The sequence below is a fragment of the Dama dama genome, chromosome 2 (genome assembly GCF_033118175.1).
Source record: "Dama dama isolate Ldn47 chromosome 2, ASM3311817v1, whole genome shotgun sequence".
NCBI lineage: Eukaryota > Metazoa > Chordata > Mammalia > Artiodactyla > Cervidae > Dama > Dama dama.
Window position 1 is genome coordinate 44000599 of NC_083682.1, and position 18689 is coordinate 44019287.

The window sequence follows — 18689 nt, forward strand, 5'->3', positions numbered from 1 at the left end:
TAATGGATTATTTTTATTTCTGTTTTGAATTCTGTCAATTTCTACGTCTTGTAGTTTGGAGCGCTTCCATTAGATATAAACAGTATTTGCTTAGTGTTTCTTTTTCTGCATAGTTACTTTCAGACTTACTGTGATCATATGTCTAAGTCATTTCTTGAAAAATGGTACACAGTTGAATTTATCTAGTCTGACATACTAAGCTTTTTTTAAAATTAAAAAAAATTGTTATTACTGACTTACAGTAATAATACATGATTTTTACTTTTACTTTTTCCCCCTAATGTTCCTTTTTCTGTCTTTTTTTTTTGTTTTCTTCTTTTTTGGGGGTGGGGTGATGGTTAATTTTATTAATTGTATTTCTTTTAGTAGTTTGGAAAGTAAAATAATATTGATTCCCACTTAACAATGTCAGTGATACACTTGAAAAATAATATTATGTTTGGTTAGAGTTGAATTTACCTTTAATTTGTTTATAAGTAATTAGCTTAGCATTTTTATAAGTGACTAATAGTACTGTTGCTGCTGCTGCTAAGTCACTTCAGTCGTGTCCGACTCTGTGCGACCCCATAGACGGCAGCCCACCAGGCTCCCCCGTCCCTGGGATTCTCCAGGCAAGAACACTGGAGTGGGTTGCCATTTCCTTCTCCAAAGCGAGAAAGTGAAAAGTGAAAGTGAAGTCGCTCAGTTGTGTCAGACTCTTAGCGACCCCATGGACTGCAGCCCACCAGGCTCCCCTGTCCATGGGATTTTCCAGGCAAGAGTAGTGGAGTGGGGTGCCGTTGCCTTCGCCAACTAATAACACTATGTGATGTTGTTTTTTTATTTGGAAAGTGAAGTTTTCCTTCTAAATCAAAAGCTGGTGTTTGTAGACCCTGTTAAGAGTCTGTAGGTTATTCACCCATGAACTACTCACAGCTTCTAGCACAGGACTGGCTCTTTGATCTGCATCTTTAAAATACAGAAGTCTTGATTAACCCTCTCCTGGCGAAAGAGATCATATGCATTTCTTTGCTTGATTGTAGTAATTGAGCTTTACCTGATTTGCTTCTGATTATTATGTTTTGCTTCTCTAGATTTTTAACACATCATTATTTGAGCCGCCTCCTCCCGGATATGAAAATGTCTCAGACGTCGTGCCACCCTTTAGCGCCTTTTCTCCACAAGGAATGCCGGAGGTAAAAATGCGTGTGATAAAAATAACAAACAGAACTTCCTTGCACATGCAGGCAATAATTAAAGGGGTATTGAGGTTTTTGATGTAATCCAAATTTATGTTTTTTTGCATTTAAGAAATAGAATTTCTTAGGAATAAGAAGGAATATACATTTTGTGTTCATAGTTTTTTTTAGGATAAAATTTACCGCACTGAGATGGGGGAGATCCAAAGTGTTATTTTGGATCTTTTGTTATATTTGTTATTTGAAAAATATTTGTTATTTGACAAATGCATACACCTGTGTAATTAAAACACCATCTACATGTAGAATATTACTGTCACTTCAGAATGTACTTGTAAGCCCCTTCTCAGTCAGCCCCACACACTCCCAAGGCAGTCATTCTCCTGATTTTTTTTTTTTTTGACCACCTTTGATTAGTTTTGCCTATACTAGAAATTCATATAAATGGAATTGATAGCATTTGTCTATTTTCTTTCACTAAGTATAGGACCTGTGAAAATTCACATATTTTGCATTTATCCATAGATTGTTCTTTTTTATTGCCAATTAATTTCCATTATATGAAAATACTGCATATCTTGCTACCATTGTAAGACTTGGATTGATTTTTATAAAGAAATTGAATGAGAATTTGAAATTGTTGCCATTTTCAAATGAAGAGTACAAATATCCTTTTTAGAAAATGTGTATGGTTTACGTAATAAGGCAGTGTGCATATTTATTATCTGAGTTTTCACAGTAAATCCCCAGATTCTTGGATAGTACTTTGTTTATTATAAGAAAGTTAAACTTGAAAGAGTTGAATATAATTTATTAATGTCTTTTAAAATATTACCTCTCCTGCTATAGTATTTGACATCAGGTAGATTCAGTTTTGGACATATAGAGTTTGAGGTACCTAGGATATTCCAAGAAGTTGGAATATTGAAGTATCACTCAGTAGAGAGATAAACACTTGATGATCATCAAAAACATTCCTAGTAAAAAATTTACATTTAGAACTGAATTGATATTTAAAGCTCTAAGGAAATAGCAGCACACACCAGTGTTCTTGCCTGGAGAATCCCATGGACAGAGGAGCCTGCCAGTCTACAGTCAAAGGGGTTGCAGAGTCAGACACAACTGAGTGACTAAAGCACTTCACCAGTCAGTTAATGTTTATTGCAAAAACATAGGCAATAGACCTATGTTTTTAATTAATTATTAAACCTATGATTTAATATTAGGCAATGCTATATTTTTTAATATGTAAAGTTAAAAAACATACTATTTTTTATTTTTTTCTAATGCATTTGATTAACATATTTAAAAACTCACAGGTTTAGAATATTTTCTACCAGTTGTATGAAATTTGCTTCAAATGAGTAGTTAACACCATAGTTAATGGCACAATATTAGAAAAATTCTCTCCCCAATTTACACATAAATAGGTCACTTACAGTCATTGTAGTTATTTCATAATTGACATGACATAGAAATAAAGGTTATAAAAACTGGGAATGAAGAGATAGTATATTTTAGATCTCAGGTGTCTTGAGATTACATAGACTTTACCTTCTGGGTAAGGCACATTACCATCATGGGTCTAATGTAAAATTCCTAATTTAATTTCTTTTCTTTCATCTTTTATCCTTATTTTCAATCTCATTCCTCTTCTCCACATCCCCTACACCCTGCCACCATCTGTAATGTATTTATACTTTTAGGAATGTATGTATTCTTATAAAAACATGGGCTTATTAGTGATTGGTATATTTTGAATATATGCAAATAATATTATACCTTAGGTCTTGGTCCATGACTGTTGTCAATTAACTATTTTTAAAAAATCTATTTTATGTCAGAGTAGTTTGTTACTTTTTACTGTTGCATAGTATCCCATGTTATGTGCACACCACATGTAGCTTATCCATTCTCTTATTGGCAAACACGTTGTTTGCCTCTAAATCTAAATTACCGCAAACAGTGTTGGAGAGCATGTGCTCATACATGTCCCTGTATGGGCTTGCAAGGCTTTCTCTGTGTACAGTAAACCAGTTGTGGGATTGCTGGTTTGTAAGTGATAGTTGATTTCACAATGTTCAGACTGCAGCAGTTTATTGCTCCCTGCAACACTATATATGAGTGTTCCTTTTTCCTCACATTTTCATCAACAATTGAGGTTATATAACTTTCTAAATTTTGCCTATCTAATTGTGTTGTTTTGTTAGTTTGGGGTTCTCAAGGCAAGAATACTGAAGTGGTTTGCCATTTCCTTCTCCAGTGGACCATGTTTTGTCAGAACTCTCCACCATGACCCATTCATCTTATGTGGCCCTATCCTCTGAAAGTGAAAGTGGCTCAGTCCTGTTCGACTCTTTGCAACCCCATGGACTACACAGTCCATGGAATTCTCCAGGCCAGAATACTGGAGAGGGTAGCCTTCCCCTTCGCCATGGGATCTTCCCAACCCAGGGATTGATCCCCCGTCTCCCACATTGCAGGCGGATTCTTTACCAGCTGAGCCACAAGGGAAGCTCAAGAATATGGGAGTGGGTAGCCTATCCCTTCTCCAGAGGATCTTCCCGAACCAGGAATTGAACTGGGGTCTCCTGCATTGCAGGCGGATTCTTTACCAACTGAGCTATCAGGGAAGTTTTGCTTCAGGTTATTTGAAATTAGCAATTCAACAATGTCTGTAATTATAGTTTAATTCAGTGGTTCTTGAACTCAGCTTATATCACAATAATCTAGAGGGCTTATAAAACACAGATTCTGATTCACACCCCCTAAATTTCACTGGATCTTGGGTGAAGCCTGAGAGTTTGTTTCTGGTAAGGTCCTAGATGGTGTTGACTCTGTGGGTTCAGGAACCATGCTTTGAGAACCACTGGTCTTATGTCCCAATTCTGTCTCTATTAACAAGAGCAGGAAGATGGAAGCTTGAAAGAAATGGAAATTCTAACAGTGCAACATTGTTAATTATTTCCAGTTATAGAACAATTGTGCAGTGTAAATTTTACAAGAAGGTCATTGTCTGAAAACAAAGATTTATTCTAACTAGCAATGACAGCTTGCATTTGTGAAGTGCCAAGAGGACCTGTCTGTCCACACTTGTTATCATTTTCAAAGTTTTCTGTCATTTTCAAACTAATTTCTTCTCCTGTCCGTTCTCCATCCTAATTTGTCTTGTGAGATGTGCAGATTAAAAGGTAGCTACAATTTATAGGCATTTAAAGAAGTAGTCAGTTTTCCCAAAGTTGGTGATATTAAATATGAATAAATTTCAAGTAGAACATTTATGCTAAACAGAATTCACTGGAACCAAATTGGTTAATGGCTGTGTATTCACAGTTAGAATAAAAGTGTGCTCTAGAGAAAGCTAATGATTATAAACCAGACATACAGTGCTGCCATCAATAGTTTATTAATCTTGCATCGATCTTGGGAAGAAAAATAGTAGCTAAAAATAATCCTTTTCCTGAAGCAAAGATTCATATGTCACTTTCTCAATAAGCTTTCTTCATTTTTTTTGAAAATTGCAGGCAACTGAGTACAAGGTCCATGTTTGCTTACTATATTTAAACTTAGATTTTTTTTCTCTACAGAACTCAGCACCTTTTAATATTGTATACAATTTGCTTATTACTTTTATGATTTATTGTCTCTGCTTTCCACATGAACATAAGTTTCTTCAAAGACAGGGGTGTCTGCATTTCCTGGAATGATATGTCTTCAACATATTTGTGGAATGAATCCGAGAGTCAGCTTGGAAACAACCTTACATTATACATTATACATTATAAATTTGTTGTGCACATGTTATGAGACATAGTCAAAGAGGAAAACAATAACCAAAATAAAATGATGGGACACTAGAAATAGTGTGAGACAGGAATAGGATATTAGAAATAGTGTAGGATGGGGACTTCAAACACTAGGGTATGTAAAGACTTTCCAAAGGCAGATATAGGATCATTTAAAATAAAAGTCGCATTATTTATTTCTCAGTGGACTCTTCATGGAATTGAGAACTAGCCTGTGGTAAGGCTCTGCTGGTCCCCTGTTTCCACCTCCCTGATTTACAAGTATTTATTTCTTATTTTATGAATGAGAGACATCACTCATCTATCCTGAAACATATCTCTTGAGTTGTAAAAAAAAAAAAAAACAAAACTCTAGGCCTCCAAACAAAGAGATGCTAGTGAAAGATTCTAATAGCTAGGTAACAGAAATTTGTCAAGTCATATGGTTTACAGTTGAACAAAATTAAAGATGGGTCTAATTGAGTTTCCAGCTAATACCATTAGAATTAACTTGGATAACAGATCAGTGTGAGATATAGGGGCTGTAACTTGGAAAGAGTTAAAATGATTCAGGGAAAATTCTATAACGAGTTTTTTTTTCACTCATATTCTAAAATTTCTCAAAACATGTCTAACAATGAGAAATGTGAATAAAACTGATAGTCCTGACTTATTCTGGAAATAATTTATTCATCCATAGATCCATGACCTCATGTTTTAACATCCCACAGTACTAAAAGTTGTATTTCAAGCAAAATTTTATGCTTAGGCGTTGTTTATAAAAGTTTGTAATGAAGCTTAGACTCACTTTGATACTGCTAATAATTATAATAGTAAGTTACTTGAAGAATTTTCTTAACATGTACAGCTTGTCATAGGAAATAAATATTTTTAAACACTATACACATGCATTCTTAATCAAGACAGGTTTGGCAGTGATTAAGATTTACAAGCATTGTCTGGATTTCTAGGCAGCAGAAACTGAAATGGAATTTGCCATGCTAGATGTTAATTAAGGAGTGTTCTCTTGGGATCAATATCTGTGGCAGGGAGGGGAAGGAAGCTGGAACAGACAGAGGGAGAAATTGCACCTCAATGCTAGCTCAAGGACAGCCTCAACTGACCCAGTGGGCTGCTCTGGAGTCAGAACAGCCCTTCAGAATGCCCTGGGCTGGACAAAGATGTCCAGATCTTTCTGTTCCCACACTGATCAGTCATTGAACACGTGTATCCTGGAAGAGCCTGACCTTGAGCAGAGTGGCTGTGTGTAGCTGATCTTGAGCAAGGGCTGACTTTGAAGACGGCCTGCAGACAGCCTTCCTTCTCTGGAGCAAGGACGTCTTCAATGAAGGGGAATCTAGGCAGGACACCCTGGTGTCCTGTAGAAACGTATTTTACCTTAGTGTATAGTAAGATGCTTTAGGCAAGGGGGAAAATACGAGTTCAAGGAGAAAACTTGTTGATAAAATTCTGACTGAATAGTGTGGCTTTACAATGAATGTTGAATAATAAGTCATTATAGTATTTAAATTCTTTTGGATATAAATAAAAGAGGTAAAATTGCTTCTGAAAATGTTAATATTTATAGTGTGCTGGAAATTGCATTCTTTATGGCAACTTAAAGATATGACAAACAATTTCAGATGTGAACCTAAAAATAAAGGAGAGATGCATTGCTTTTCAAAATTAATTTAAGGAGTAGGTAAAAAAAAAAAAGTGTGTGAAGAACCCTGATCTAATCTTAACAGGCCATTTTACAAATGATAATGTTGAGACTCAGAGACTTGCTTATGATCATTATAATGATATGAAGCCAAATTTGTAAAGTAGTGGTGTTACCTGACAATTATTTCTTACCTGGTTGTGTGAAGATGCATTGTGAATGTACTTCAAAGAGAATAAAGCTCTCATCAAGGGCTTTTTAGCCTAGGGTACCTGGCTCCCTCCAAATTGCTTGGGGCAGCGTGTATGTGCATTTTTCTGGGGAATGCTTCTCTATAGTTTTATAGTCACTACAGAGGAGACATTGACATAAACAAAACAATATTTAATTCATAAGTCTTTACCCAGCTAATTGTCTTCTCAATTCAAGTTCATTTCTCCCTTGAATCTCTTATCAGAGGCTTTTTGACCCTCTTACGTACTCTTGCTTCTTTCCTCTTTCGAAAACGCAAAACAGTCTTCATGCCAAGAAACCTCTGTTATGAAATCTTTCTTGTACTAAGTCATCTATGTTCTCAACAGGGTGACCTAGTGTATGTTAACTATGCACAAACTGAAGACTTCTTTAAACTAGAGCGGGACATGAAAATCAACTGCTCTGGGAAGATTCTGATTGCCAGATATGGGAAAATTTTCAGAGGAAATAAGGTAAAAAAACCCAAAAAAACAAAATTCTCTTTTTTTCTTTTCAATAAAAATAAAAAGTTATATTGTATCTTGGGCTTTCCTGGTGGCTGAGACGGTAAAGAATCTGCCTGCAATGCAGGAGACCTGGGCTCAATCCCAGGCTCAGGAAGATCCCCTGAAGAAGGGAATGGCTATTCACTCCAGTGTTTTTGCCTGGGGAATCCCATGGAAGAGGAGCCTCGTGGTCTACAGCCCATAGGGTTGCAGAGAGTCAGACTGAGGGACTAACACTTTCTGTTTTTCATATTGTATCTTACATGGGTAGAACCACATCCTTAAAAATTTTTGATGACCGTGATCTTCCCATACTCTTTACCATTCCCGCCTAATGGGGAGGGTACATGTGCTAGTTTATAGGCAGGTTTTAAACTGGGTCATTGGAATTTGGCCAGTGTTCAAGAAGAACAGCTCAGGTTTTTCCATACCTACACATTGTCCCTATGGTCTATGAAGTAGTGTGCATTGGATTTATTGTTAGTCTTTAGTATCTTTAAATATTATCTTTGAAAATATTTACTAAATTAAATTTTGGTGTTAATTCTTTGTTAGAGGTAATGAGACAAGCCAGTCTATGCACAGCAGTTTTGAAAGTTGCACTTGATCTGGGGCTTCCCAGGCAGCACAGTGATTGCTGCATGGGAAGATTATGCCTGCCACTGCAGGAGATGCCACAGATAGGGGTTCGATTGCTGAGTTGAGAAGATCCCTTGGAGCAGGAAATGCAGCCCACTCCAGTACTCTTGCCTGAGAAGTCCCATGGACAGAGACGCCTGGTGGGTGCAGACCGTGGGGTTACAAAGAATTAGATATGACTGAGTGAGCACATAGAACACTTGATTTTTTTTCCTCTTGTGGGAAATTAATTTAAAAAATATTCTCTTTCAACCATAGAAGAAATGGGAATCTAGTCTGTGAAATCTACTTGCTTATTGTGCTTCTAGACTAGAGGAAGGAAATAACCAGGTACCTGTTACCACTGACATGTACATTTAAAAAATCTTCTCTGAGAGCTAATCTAGCCCTGGAAACTAGTTTTTAGAGTTTGCATAAGAAAAAAACAAAACCAGTTCTCTGTGAGATGTCCTTTGCTGTAAGCATAAGGATGAAAGATAAGGATTGAAGATAAGCTTTAGCTACTTATTTAAGTGTAATTTCAAATAACCAACCTAAAATAAGAAGCACTGTTTTCCAGGTTAAAAATGCCCAGCTAGCTGGGGCCAGAGGGATCATTTTGTACTCAGACCCTGCTGATTACTTTGCTCCTGGGGTGGAGGCCTATCCGGATGGTTGGAATCTTCCTGGAGGTGGTGTTCAGCGTGGAAATATCTTAAATCTTAATGGTGCAGGGGACCCTCTCACACCTGGCTACCCAGCAAACGGTGAGTGATCAGGTTTCAACTGTCAGAAACTTAACATTTTGAAGTGATTTTATCAAAAGATTTCCTTTGACAAAAGGATGAAGTATGTCATTTTCTTACTGTCTTTGCATCTAAGAATAAATTAAAGGGTTTTGAACTCGGAAAATTACTGGGTTGGGTCCTTTATCCCTGGAACCGTTGCATCTGGTAGGTTTTGAAATGCAGACATTATCAGATATTTAAAAGTAAGATGGTGCATATACCTTACTGTATAACATTCACATAGGAGGCTGGGACAAAATGTGGGAAGCAAGCATGTAAATATTTTACAGTAAAATGTATGAATAATCATTTTAAGCAGAGGGTACATAAATAATATAAATAACCTCATGTCTGTTCAAGTCAGATCTTGCTGGCAAATTAGTTTACATCAGATCATGTTTTGTGCCAAGTATTAACAAATGCCCTCTCCCAATTAATGGACTTCACAATTTTTTCAGTTCAGTTCAGTCAGTCAGTCATGTTCGACTCTTTGCGACCCCATGAACTGCAGCACACCAGGCCTCCCTGTACAACACCAACTCCCGGAGTCCACCCAAACTCATGTCCATTGAGTCGGTGATGCCATCCAACCATCTCATCTTCTGTTGTCCCCTTCTCCTCCTGCCTTCAATCTTTCCCAGCATCAGGGTCTTTTCAAATGAGTCAGCTCTTTGCATCAGGTGGTCAAAGTATTGGAGTTTCAGCTTCAACATCAGTCCTTCCAGTGAACACCCAGGACTGATCTTTAGGATGAACTGGTTGGATCTCCTTGCAGTCCAAGGGACTCTCAAGAGTCTTCTCCAACACTAAAGTTCAAAAGCATCAATTCTTCAGCGCTCAGCTTTCTTCACAGTCCAACTCTCACATCCATACATGACCACTGGAAAAACCAGAGCTTGACTAGACAGACCTTTGTTGGCAAAGTAATGTCTCTGCTTTTTAATATGCTGTCTAGGTTGGTCATAACTTTCCTTCCAAGGAATAAGCATCTTTTAATTTCATGACTGCAATCACCATTTGCAGTGATATTGGAGCCCCCCAAAATAAAGTCTCTCACTGTTCCCTCTGTTTCCCCATCTATTTGCCATGAAGTGATGGGACCAGATGTCATGATCTTAGTTTTCTGAATATTGAGCTTTAAGCCAACTTTTTTACTCTCCTCTTTGACTTTCATTAAGGGGCTCTTTAGTTCTTCTTCACTTTCTGCCATAAGGGTGGTATCATCTGCATATCTGAGGTTATTGATATTTCTCCTGGCAATCTTGATTCCAGCTTGTGCTTCTTCCAGCCCAGCGTTTCTCATGATGTACTCTGCATGTAAGTTAAATAAGCAGGGTGACAATATACGGTTTTTTAAAATTTCTAATTGTAGATAAGGGACAGTAAAACAAATTCTACAAATCCCTGAAATGGCATATTTTGAATAGAGAGTCTGGAAAATGCTTATTGTGTCATTACTGTGTAAAGACAATAGTGATCCCTTTCAAGGAGTCTTTCAAAAATGCTAGCTTTTTAATGCCTTAACAACCCTATAGGCTTTGTTGTATTATTATCTCTACTTGACAGGAGGAATGTGAAACCAGAAAGAAGTAAACAGTCTGCCTTGTTCATCACACCACTAAGTGAGGAGTGGGGATTCAAATTCAGATAGTTTGACTCCAGAGTCCGTGTGTTTGTCTCATACTGAAATGCCCTGCTGTAAAACAGTAGATCATTAACAATGGAGCTTGGAGCATATTTTTAATGTACTCAGCTATTTGATGACATTTACAAAAATCTGTCATCATTTAGTTTGTGTGGTTTAAAATTAACAAAGGTTTATAATTTGGATAAAGTAGGTTACCAAAGTATTGGTGGCATTTCCATATTTGTTTTTCATCTTGGATCCTTCTATCTAATTGTAGACTCCTATAAAGCTTATGTGTTTGGCTTTGTAAATTTTTGAGCATAGTACATTGTCATAGTTTTTTTTTAAGCAATACATATTATCCTGTGATAAAATCATATGTCTACCTGAACTTTACTGACTTAGACTTTTTATTCCCAAGTTTTGAAAAATGCAACTTCTCCTAAACTCTGTTTGTTATACAAAGCTAAAATTATGAACATAAAATAAGATTAACTGGAATATTTCTGTTTACTATGCTCAGATTTAAAAGATGGCATTGTAGAAATTTTATCCCTATGAGGTTTCTATTTGTTGAATTCCCTTTTGTGCCCTATTCTTTCTTATTTTTCTTTTAATTTAACTCTTTATTATGGAATAGTCTAACACACAAAAATAGAGATAATAAATGCCATTTTGTCAATCTTATTTTATCTATTCATTGTCCTTTTTTGATTATTGCTCTAAATTTAAAAAATCCCATGTAATGTATTATTATGTCACTTTGCCATAAAAAGACTAGCTTTACAATCACCTATACCAAGAGAATTCCAGAAAAACATTTACTTCTGCTTCATTGACTACACTAAAACCTTTGACTGTGTGGATCACAATAAACTGCGGAAAATTCTGAAGGAGATGGGAATACAGACCACCTTACCTTCCTCCTGAGAAACCTGTATGCAGGTCAAGAAGCGACATTTGGAACCAGACATGGAACAACAGACTGGTTCCAAATCGGGAAAGGGGTACATCAAGGTTGTATGTTGTCACCCTGCTTATTTAACTTACATGCAGAGTACATCATGCAAAATGCAAGACTAGATGAAGCACAAGTTGGAATCAAGATTTCTGGGAGAAATATCAATAACTTCAGATATGCAGGTAACACAACCCTAGTGGCAGAAAGCAAAGAGGAACTAAAAAGTCTCTTGAAGGTGAAAGTGGAGAGTGACACAGCTGACTTAAAACTCAACATTCAGAAGCTAAGATTATGGCATCTGGTCCCATCCTTTCATGGCAAATAGATGGAAACAGAGGCAGATTTTATTTTCTTGGGCTCCAAAATCACTGCAGATGGTGACTGCAGCCATGAAATTAAAAGACGCTTGCTCCTTGGAAGAAAAGCTATGACAAACCTAGACAGCATATTCAAATGCAGAGAAATTACTTTGCCAACTAAGGTCCATCTAGTCAAAGCTCTGGTTTTTCCAGTAGTCATGTATGGATGTGAGAATTGGACAGTAAAGAAGGCTGAGTGTGGAAGAACTGATGCTTTTGAACTTTAGTGTTGGAGAAGACTCTTGAGAGTCTCTTGGACGGCAAGGAATTCAAACCAGTCCATCCTATAGGAAATCAACCTTGAATATTCATTGGAAGGACTGATGCTGGAGCTGAAGCTCCAATACTTTGGCCATATCATGTGAAGAGCCAACTTGTTGGAAAAGACTCTGATGCTGGGAAAGATTAAAGGCAGGAGGAGAAGGGACAGAGGACAAGATGGTTGGATGGCATCACTGACTCAATGGACATGAGTTTGAGCAAGCTCTGGGAGATGGTGAAGGACAGGGAAACCTGACATGCTGCAGTCCATGGGGTTGCAAAGAGTTGAACACAACTGAGCAACTGAACATTAACAATAAATTTCTTGTGATTTGAAATTTTGGAGAAAAAAATGGAAGAATAGCCTTTATTTTTCTTAAATCTGGAGAAATGACAGGATATGTCTTTTTATTTTGAGGTAGAGTTTACATATAATAACATGCACAGATCTTAAGTGTTAATTCAATAAATTAAAAAAGTTGTATATATCTGTGTCACTGTAAGATATAGGACATTTCTGTGACTTCAGAAAGTTCTCTGGTGCCCATTTTTGGTCAGTTTTTACCATAGCCTCACCCATAGAAGCAGCCATTTTCTGATATCTTTTGTCATTCTTAGTTTGGTTTTGAACTTCATATAAATTGAATCAGATTGTATATGTTCTTTTGTTTGTTGACAGAAAATCAAGTAGCAGTCAAGCTAAGAAGAAAGAAAAGGGGATATTATTTATACCAAACTGAGGAGAATAACCCAGGGAACAGATTCTCAGAAGCTCTGAGAACTATTACACTGGTCAGGAGTTAGAGGTGCAATTTTATACGTTTTTGAGAAAAAAATTTATGCATCATACTGACAGGTTAGACTTGTACATAAAATTGACCAAAGATATTTTGATCCAGTAATGCATGTATAGAATAAGCCTTTGGTCAATACGACTCCATGTATGGTGTGAAAAAGAAATATTAACCTTAAAATGACAATACTGACACCTGACAAAAGGATCCATTTTTCTCAGAGGTTGATATTATTCTGCTTTGAGGAGGTCTGGTTAATGTACATTGCAGATGCACATTGCCCACTTGCAAAGACTGCCACAAACAGAGCATGTTATCCTTTTTCCTTCTTAGTTTAATTGTCTTGTCATTGAAAAACTTGTGGTTTTTTTTTTTGCTCATCATTTGTCTTGCTGCATTTACTCAGTATAATAAGTAGAGATTAGTCATCTTATTATGTGTATTGATAGTTCCTTCCCTTTAATTGCTGAATAGAATTCTATTATGGGACTCCTCTATAAATTGCTTATTCATTCTCCTTTTTATGAACAGCAGGATAGTTCCTAGTATTGGCTACCCAGATTCAGGTGCTATGAGCAGTTTTATGCAGGTCTTTCTGTGAACATATGTTTCTGTCTTTCTTGGGTAAATACTAAGAGTGTAGTTGTTGTGCCATAGGGTGTAATTTTCTGTATAACATTACTTTTCAAAGAAGTTGTTTAAAGTGACTGTAAAGAGTATATACACTCTTACAAGAAATGTATGAGAGTTTCAGTTGCACCACATTTTTGTTAACATTTGAAGTTGTCTTTTTAATTTTAACAGTTCTAGTGTATGCAATTTAAAAGTGTGCTTATTTGTGATTTGGCTCAGTTGGTAAAGAATTCACCTGCAATGCAGGAGACCTGGGTTTGATCCTTGGGTTGGGAAGATCCCCTGGAGAAGGGAAAGGCTACCCACTCCAGTATACTGGCCTGGAGAATTCCATGGACTGTATAGCCCCTGGTGTTGCAAAGAGTTGGACATGACAGTGACTTTCACATTAGTGTGATTTACAGAGAATGTTTTGAAAGGGACTCCATTTTTATTAGAAATATGTTCAACTTTTTCAGAATATGCTTATAGACGTGAAATTGCAGAGGCTGTTGGTCTTCCAAACATTCCTGTTCATCCAATTGGATACTATGATGCACAGAAGCTCCTGGAGTAAGTTTTTAAAAAACAAACAGATGGCTATTTGAGTAATTCTCTTTACCGACATTCTTCAGCTATCATGCTTTTATCTTCATTATTCCATACTGAAGTTCTCTGTGGTGGGTGGAATATACAGTTTTATCACCATTTTATACAATAGTGATTCTAATCTGGGATTTGCTTTAAATACTGATATTAAAGTGAAATACCACCATGAAAGTGAGTCTTTTCAGATCATCAACTTCAGGAATTGTAACAATCATTTGCTCCACTGTGGGGTTTTTTTTTTTTTTAGTTTTTTAAAATTAATTAATTAATTTTAATTGGAGGCTAATTACTTTGCAATATTGTAGTGGTTTTTGCCATACACTGACTTGGATCAGCCATGGGTGTGTGTACGTTCCCCATCCTGAACCCCCTCCCTCCCTGAACCCCCTCCCTCCCCATCCCATCCCTCAGGGTTGTCCCAGTGCACCAGCCTGGGTGCACCCTGTCTCATGCAGTGAACCTGGCCTGGTGATCTATTTCACATATAATATACATGTTTCAATGCTATTCTCTCAAAACATCCCACCCTTGCCTTCTCCCAAAGAGTCCAAAAGACTGTTCTTTACATCTGTGTCTCTTGCTGTCTAGCATATAGGATCATTGTTACCATCTTTCTAAATTCCATATATATGCGTTAGTATACTGCATTGGTGTTTTTCTTTCTGACTTAACTTCACTCTGTATAATAGTCTCCAGTTTCATCCACCTCATTAGAATTGACTTATGCATTCTTTTTAATAGCTAAGTAATAGTCCATTGTGTTTATGTACCAAAGCTTTCTTATCTATTCATCTGCCACTGGACATCTAGGTTGCTTCCAAGTCCTGGCTCTTGTAAACAGTGCTGTGATGAACATTGGGGTACATGTGTCTCTTTCATTTCTGGTTGTCTTGGTGTGTATGCCCATCAGTGGGATTGCTGGGCCATATGGCAGTTCTATTTCCAGTTTTTTAAGGAATCTCCACACTGTTTTCCATAGTGGCTGTACTAGTTTGCATTCCCACCAACAGTGTAAGAGGCTTCCCTTTTCTCTACACCCTCTCCAGCATTTATTGTTTGTAGACTTTTTGATAGCAGCCATTCTGACCAGCATGAGATGGTACCTCATTGTGGTTTTGATTTGCATTTCTCTGATAATGAGTGATGTTGAGCATCTTTTCAAGTGTTTGTTAACCATCTGTATGTCTTCTTTGTAGAAATGTCTGTTTAATCCTTTGGCCCATTTTTTGATTGGGTCTTTTATTTTTCTGGAATTGAGCTATAGGAGCTGCTTCTATATTTTTGAGATTAATTCTTTGTCTGTTGCTTCATTTGCTGTTATTTTCTCCCATTCTGAAGGCTGTCTTTTCACCTTGCTTATAGTTTCCTTCATTGTGTAAAAGCTTTTAAGTTTCATTAGGTCCCATTTGTTTATTTTTGCTTTTATTTCCGTCACTCTGGGAGGTGGGTCATAGAGGATCTTGCTTTGATTTATGTCGGAGAGTGTTTTGCCTATGTTTTCCCCTAGGAGTTTTATTTTTTCTGGTCATACATTTAGATCTTTAATCCATTTTGAGTTTATTTTTGTCTATGGTGTTAGAAAGTGTTCTAGTTTCATTCTTTTACAAGTGATTGACCAGTTTTCCCCAGCACTTGTTAAACAGATTGTCTTTCCTCCATTGTATATTTTTGCTTCCTTTGTCAAAGATAAGGTGTCCTTTGGTGCATGGATTTATCTCTGGGTTTTCCATTTTGCTCCATTGATCTGTATTTCTGTCTTTGTGCCAGTACCATAGTGTCTTGATGACTGTAGCTTTGTAGTATAGTCTGAAGTCAGGCAGGTTGATCCCTCCAGTTCCATTCTTCTTTCTCAAGATTGCTTTGGCTATTTGAGATTTTTTTGTATTTCCATACAAATTGTGAAATTATTTGTTCTAGTTCTGTGCAAAAATACCGTTGGTAGCTTGGTAGGGATTGCATTGAATCTATATATTGCTTTGGGTAGTATACTCATTTTCACTCTATTGATTCTTTCAATCCACGAACATGGTATATTTCTCCATCTATTTGTGTCATCTTTGATTTCTTTCATCAGTATTTTATAGTTTTCTTTATATAGGTCTTTTGTTTCTTTAGGTAAATTTATTCTTACGTATTTTGTTCTTTTCATTGCAATAGTGAATGGAATTGTTTCCTTAATTTCTCTTTATGTCTTCTCATTGTTAGTGTATTGGAATGCAAGGGATTTCTGTGTATTAATTTTATATCCTGCAACTTTACTATATTAATTGATTAGCTCTAGTAATTTTCTGGTGGTATCTTCAGGATTTTCTATGCTGAGGATCATGTCATCTGCTAATAGTGAGAGTTTTATTTCTTCTTTTCCAATCTGGATTCCTTTTATTTCTTTGTCTTCTCTAACTGCTGTGGCTAAAACTTCTAAAACTATGTAGAAGAGTAGTGGTGAGAGTGGGCACCCTTTTCTTGTTTCTGATTTTAGGAGAAATGCCTTCAATTTTTCACCATTGAGGATAATGTTTGCTGTGGGTTTATCATATATGGCTTTTATTATGTTGAGAAATGTTCCTTCTATGCCTGCTTTCTGGAGAATTTTTATCATAAGTGGATGTTGAATTTTGTCAGAGGCTTTCTCCATGTATATTGAGATAATCATATGGTTTTTATCTTATAATTTGCTATGTGGCATATCCCTTGATTGTTTGTGAATAGTGAAGAATCCTTGCATGCCTGGGATAAAATCCACTTGGTCATGATGTATGATCTTTTAAATATGTTTTTGGATTCTGTTTGCTAGAAATTTGTTAAGGATTTTTGTATCTATGTTCATCAGTGATATTGACCTGTAGTTTTCTTTTTTTGTGGCATCTTTGTCTGGTTTTGGTATTAGGGTGATGGTGGCCTCATAGAATGAGTTTGGGAGTTTACCTTCCTCTGCAGTTTTCTGGAAGACTTTGAGTAGGGTAGGTTTTAGCTCTTCTCTAAATTTTGTTTGAATTCACCTGTGAAGCCATCTGGTTCCTGGGCTTTTGTTTGATGGAAACCTTTTGATTACAGTTTTGATGTCTGTGCTTGTGATGGGTCTGTTAAGATTTTCTGTTTCTTCCTGGTTCAGTTTTGGATAGTTTTACTTTTCTAAGAATTTGTCCATTTCTTCCAAGTTGTCCATTTTATTGGCATATAGTTGCTGATAGTAGTCTCTTATGATCCTTTGTATTTCTGTGTTGTCGTGATTTCTCAATTTTCAGTTCTAATTTTGTTGATTTGATTCTTTGTCCTTTTTTTCTCGATGAGTCTGGCTAATGGTTTGTCTATTTATTTATCTTCTCAAAGAACCACCTTTTAGTTTTGTTGATTTTTGCTATAGTCCTCTTTGTTTATTTCTCATTTATTTCTGCTCTGATTTTTATGATTTCTCTGCTACTAACTTTGGGTTTCTTCATTTCTTCTATTTTGAGTTGTTCTAGGTGTAGAGTTAGTTTCTTTATTTGATTTTTCTCTTGTTTCTTGAGGTAAGCTTGTATTGCTATGAACCTTCCCCTTAGCACTGCTTTTACTGAATCCCATAGGGTTTGGGTTGTCATGTTTTCATTTTCACTTGTTTCCATGACTATTTTGATTTACTTTTTTATTTCTTCTGTGATTTGTTGGTTATTCAGAAGCATGTTGTTTAGCCTCCATATGTTTCTATTTTTGATAGTTTTTTTTCCTGTAGTTGACATCTGATCTTACTGCATTATGATCAGAAAACATATTTGAAATGCTTTTCATTTTTTTTTAATTTACCAAGGCTAGATTTTTGGCCCAGGATGTGATCTATCCTGGAGAATGTTCTGTGTGCACTTGAGAAAACGGTGAAATTCATTGTTTTGGGGTGAAATGTCCTATAGATATCAGTTAGGCCTAACCAACCCACTGTATCATTTAAAGCTTGTGTTTCCTTCCTTATTTTCTGTTTGGTTGATCTATCCATAGGTGTAAATGGGGTATTAAAGTCTCCCCCTATTATTGTGTTACTATTAATTTCCCCTTTCATACTTGTTAGCGTTTGTTTTACATATTAGAGTGCTTCTATTTTGGGTGCATATATATTTATAATAGTTATATCTTCTTCTTGAATTGATCCTTTGATCATTATGTAGTGTCCTTCTTTCTTGCTTTTCATGGTCTTTATTTCAAAGTCTATTTTATCTGGTATGAGTATTGCTGTGCCTGCTTTCTTTTGGTCTCCATTTGCATGAAATATCGTATTCCATCCCTTCACTTTCAGTCTGCATGTGACCCTTGGTTTGAGGTGAGTCTCTTGTAAATAGCATACATAGGGGTCTTGTTTTTGTATCCATTTAGCCAGTCTTTGTCTTTTGGTTGGGGCATTCAGTGCATTTACATTTAAGGTAATTATTGATAAGTATGATCCCATTGCCATTTACTTTGTTGTTTTGGGTTTGATTTTATAAAACCTTTCTGTGTTTCTTGCCTAGAGAAGATCCTTTAGCATTTGTTGAAGAGCTGGTTTGGTGGTGCTGAATTCTCTCAGTTTTTGCTTGTCTGTAAAGCTTTTGAATTCTCCTTCATATCTGAATGAGATCCTTGCTGGGTATAGTAATCTAGATTGTCTTTTTTTCCTCTTTCATCACTTTAAATATGTCCTGCCATTCCCTTCTGGCCTGAAGAGTTTCTATTGAAAGATCAACTGT

At 36.4% G+C, this 18689-nt stretch overlaps 1 protein-coding gene across 1 annotated transcript in view; it reads left to right on the plus strand.

Annotated features, from left to right (window-relative positions):
* Positions 1–18689, plus strand: part of FOLH1 (folate hydrolase 1) — a 64071-nt gene that overhangs the window by 13269 nt on the left and 32113 nt on the right. The window contains exons 4-7 of the mRNA XM_061120456.1: positions 1074–1175; positions 7208–7333; positions 8565–8751; positions 13866–13959. Coding sequence (XP_060976439.1) covers positions 1074–1175; positions 7208–7333; positions 8565–8751; positions 13866–13959 — 509 coding nt within the window. The remainder of the gene's footprint in view (positions 1–1073; positions 1176–7207; positions 7334–8564; positions 8752–13865; positions 13960–18689) is intronic.